The sequence below is a fragment of the Gossypium arboreum genome, chromosome 13 (assembly GCF_025698485.1).
Source record: "Gossypium arboreum isolate Shixiya-1 chromosome 13, ASM2569848v2, whole genome shotgun sequence".
NCBI classification, from domain to species: Eukaryota; Viridiplantae; Streptophyta; class Magnoliopsida; order Malvales; family Malvaceae; genus Gossypium; species Gossypium arboreum.
The window spans coordinates 31,073,219-31,077,836 of record NC_069082.1 but is presented as its reverse complement, the minus strand read 5'-3'; the positions used below and the strand labels follow the sequence as shown (position 1 = coordinate 31,077,836).

Sequence of the window (4,618 nt, the reverse complement as noted above, 5' to 3'; positions counted from 1 at the left end):
GTCTATGATATTCTACTTATCAAAAATGATGTAGGATAATTGCCATCTGTTAAACTGTGACTAGCTCAATAGTTTAACATGAAGGACTTGGGTAAAGCTAGTTATATTCTTGAAATTAAAATCCTTAGGGATTGAAAGAATAAAATGATAGCTCTATCTCAAGCTTCATACATTGATAAGGTACTGGAAAATTTGGCAATGACTAATGCAAAGCAAGATATTTAGATGACTGCATCAAGTTTTCATATTTCTTTAGATAACGATCTTAAGATAGCAGGAGAAAGAAAGTATTTGAGTAAGGTTCCATATGCTTTGACAATTAAAAGAATTATGTATGCGATGGCTTGCTCATGTCCAGATATTTGTTTTGCAATAGGAATGGTTAGTCGATATAAGATGAATCCAGGTCTTAGGCATTGGAAAGCTATAAAGCATATATTAAGGTATTTTATAAGAACTAGGGATTATATGCTTGTGTATTCTAGGAAGGACCTTACTCTTGTTGGATACACAGACTCAGACTTCCAAACCTATAAAGATTTGAGGAAATCGATGTCGGGAAATGTATTTGTTCTAGGCCGTACAACAATAGTATGGAGAAATGTAAAAGAAACTTGCACTGCTGACTCTACTATGGATGTTGAGTATATGGCTACTTCTGAGGCAATAGAAGAAGCAATATGGGTACGAAAGTTCTTAACTGAACTTAAAGTTATTCCTGGTATGGAAAAAGCTATAACATTGTATTGTGATAATAGTGCTGCAATAGCTAATACCAATAAAATGAGAAGTCAAAAGAGGACGAAACACATTGATCGGAATTATCACCTGATATGAGAGGTAGTAGCCAAAGGAATTTTAGATGTGATGAAAGTAGGTTCTTAAGATAACCTTACAGATCCGTTTACTAAGACTCTTGTAACTAAGAGTTTTAACAAACACGTTGAGGATATGGGATTTGAAACATGACACATTTACTTCACTAGGGCATATGGGAAATTGTTGGGAAATGTGCCCATATTGCAGTAAACATGTAACAGTTTTCTATTTATTTGAACGATGAATAAATAAATAAATTTAGTTTCACATTTCAGTATTATATATTTTTATTTTCTGTCTTTTATATTTTTCATAAATAGCGAAATTGTGACAAGCAGATATTAGCTCATTAATTGTCTAAAGTTCAAACATGACGAGGCCATTGGACAAAGCAGTTAGACGAATTATTTTCGTAAAGAATATACAATAAGGAGTTTTCAATCATGGTACTTCTTATGGACTGACTCTATGATTAAGTAATTGCAAATTATCTTCTGGACATAATTGCAATCACTAGAGCCTAATTGGATATGTCCAATTGGTCCCTCAGCTAATTCAACAAAAGCTCAATCGGATTGCATTTGAATCAAAAGAAAATTCTATGACTTTGGGAATAATTTAATTGAGTCAATTTATTCAATGTGGAATTAAATTAGGTGGTCGTAAGAATTGTTCAGCTAGAGAATTTTTGGTAAAATTAATTTTGATCAAGCAAAATTAAATTTATCAAATCAATTAAAATTAATATGATATTTTTTGAAATTAATTGTCAAGTCAGACAATTGGCCCCATAGGTAAGTGAACATGAAAATTGGACTAGAGATAGTAAACTAGGCTCGTGGGTCCAAAATTGAGAACGAGACCTAAAAATTGGTCAAACTAGGCCGAGTATGTGAAACCGGGCTGACGATCCAATCGGTGTCTAGATTGGACCAATCAGGTTGTCATTAACCCAGACCGAATCAGTTCGGGGTGCTATAAGGGTGTCGGTACTTGCATCACCGAACACGATGGTGCCGGCAACTCTGACGATAGAGTCTTTGTGACAGCCCTAATTTGACCCTAGTCGGAATGTGGTTTCGGGACCACAAAACCGAGTCAAAAATGTATTTAAAATTTATTTGCATAACTTCTATGTGTGATAGTGCATATGTGAAAAATTTGATGTTTTAATTTAGTCTTATGAATGGGAATTTTACTTGAAAGGACTTAGTCGAGAAACCTTGAAAATGGGATAGGCAAATGTGTAGTAGCCAAACATTTTATGTTTTAGTATTATGGGGGACTTGCATGTCAAATAGACCATTTTAAATGCAAATGGCCACCAACATGCATGTAATCATGGGTTCTATTATTTTATTTTAATTGGTGGGAATTATATAATATAGAAATAAGCATATTAGGAGAATGTTTTTTTATGGGGAGAAGAACATTCGCCACTTTGTTTTCATGCCTTAGAGCTGAATTTGGTTGAAAGAATTTATGAGAGGAGAGGAAAGAGAGCTTGATCTTCTTCTTTGTTTTTTTGGCTGTTGATTGGAATGGAGAGGAGACCATGACACCGGCTGCATGGAGGAAATCCATTTTCTTTTACTCCTCCATTGCCGTAGCTTGAAGTGAGGAGAAGGAAATTCCTTTGCTTAAATTTTTAGCTTAGGTGATGGCTATAATGAGAATGGCGGAGGTGGCGGTTGCATGAGGAAGCTAAAGGAAGTGAGGAGGACATGGGCAAGAAGGGAAGGCAAAGGTTGGGAGCTAGTTTCGGCCTTGGGAGAAGAAAATTCGGTGAGTTCCTTGAGCACTTGTTTATTGATTGCATACTTAAGATTTTCCTTCAACAAGGGTGGCTGTTCTGTGAGGAAGAAAGTAATTAAATGGCTTGACTTCTATGCTTGAATTCGGGTATGTTTGATCATGGTTTAAGCTTATTTTGGTTAAAACGCTACATGCCATGCATGAATGGTATTTGTGATATGCTTGGTATAAATATGTTCTGGCATGAGATAATTGTATATGGCTTATGATTAGTTCTTTTAAAAATAAAAGCTTGACATATATATATTTGTGGTTGATGAATCTGTTTTGGATTATTGATTGTTTATGTACTTATGTATTCAGTTACGTGATAAAATATAAGTGATGGTTATGAGCTATTTTTGATTCGGCATGAGTAGCTAGTTGTGATTCGGCATTTATATTCATGAAATATGATGAATGGTTTGATATTTGATTCGGTTTAGTAGGCTAAAGAATGTTATACTTTAAATGTTATGTAAGGAAGTTATTAAGGACGGTTGAATATATATATTGAAAGATGAGTGGTTTTGTGTATGCATTATTGAGCATGAAAAGTAACATATGAATTGGGTATATTTATCATTGTTAAATGTGCTTAAAAGGGTTCATTTATAATATGGTCCTATGCACATAAAATATGTAATAAGAGAAGATGTACAATTGGTATAGTTTTAAAGTCATTTTATGTGTAATATATAGGGATAAGTGTATATATATATCTTGTATATCGTGTATGTGAAATAAAATGCTGGTAATCCGTATATTATAAATCTATCAATTGTGATCGAAAAAGGTGGTTGGAATAATAGTCAGATGGATATAAATTATTGGTTAAATTGTTGGTTGTTTTTGTTCATAGTAAATGGATAATAATGGATATGACTTGTGCTTAAAGCTTGATTGGTGTTTTGGTTATGTGTTTGTCTTTCAAATATGGTAATTTTGGCATGTGAATTGGCACATGGTTTTGTGACTTAAATAAATGTGTAAAGTATTCTTGTTCATAAAGACCATTATCAATGCCGCTTATGATAATATATATAAAGATTGATATGTGATTTGTTTGGTTTGATGAGTGCATGAATCATGAAATAGGCATAGTTACTCTAGTAACAGATGCAGACAGCAGCAGTGATGTGAAATTGAAAAATCACTAAAAATAGTAGAAATAGAATTAAATAATGAATAAATTGTGTAATCGAAGCTTGATGAGTTTATTTTCATATGGAAGAAACGAAACGACCATATGAGCTATATGTTATGAGGTGTTTAAATTCTTGTGAAACAGGGCCAGACCGATATCTGGATCCCCTGTTCTGACTTAGAAAATTCACCATAAATTTTATCGAGATAATTAAAGGTCGTGCTTTATATGTACAGATTTTTCATCGAGTCTAGTTTCATTAGAGATAAACGTCATAGACATTGAATCCCTGTACAGGGAGATATTTAAGTTGTAATGCACAGAGGTCAGAGTAGTCGAACCTTGAAACAGGGGAGGCTTTAACAAATAAACTGTACTGATTGGCCCAACCAAAAATTCTACAAAAATTCTCTCATATAGATATATGAGTCTATATTCAGGGAAAATTAACGAAACTTCATTTGGAGTTTCGTAGCTCCATTTACGAATAATTTAATGACTGTTTCTAAGGAAAACAGCTTGTACTGAATTTGTGATTATGTTGTAAACCTTAATAAAACTATTTGAGTTGCTTATAAGCTATCGATTAAATATTGGGAATCAAAGTACCAAATCCGTATTAAAGTGAAGCTATAAGCCGTAAATGACTAGTATACCTAGTCAATTTTGTTATGATGAAATTGATGAATGTGAAAGTGTATATATGTGATAAGGCCGAATGGCCAATGTGATGAATGTGAATGTGTATATATGTGATAAGGCCGAATGGCCGATGTGATGGATGTGAAGGTGTATATATGTGATAAGGCCAAATGGCCAATGTGATGGATGTGAAAGTGTATAAATGTGATAAGTCCC

The 4,618-nt window shown here is 33.5% G+C and overlaps 1 protein-coding gene across 1 annotated transcript; it reads left to right on the top strand.

Moving 5' to 3' along the window:
* The first annotated feature begins 339 nt into the window (after window positions 1-339).
* Window positions 340-837, top strand: LOC128286796 (secreted RxLR effector protein 161-like). The gene has a single exon (XM_053024515.1). It carries the CDS (start codon window positions 340-342, stop codon window positions 835-837), a length of 498 nt encoding a protein of 165 aa, XP_052880475.1.
* The last annotated feature ends 3,781 nt before the right edge of the window (window positions 838-4,618 follow it).

Bases quoted from the DNA above. Each gene is read 5' to 3' on its own strand.
- LOC128286796 (XM_053024515.1), top strand. From the start codon at position 340: ATGGCTTGCTCATGTCCAGATATTTGTTTTGCAATAGGAATGGTTAGT.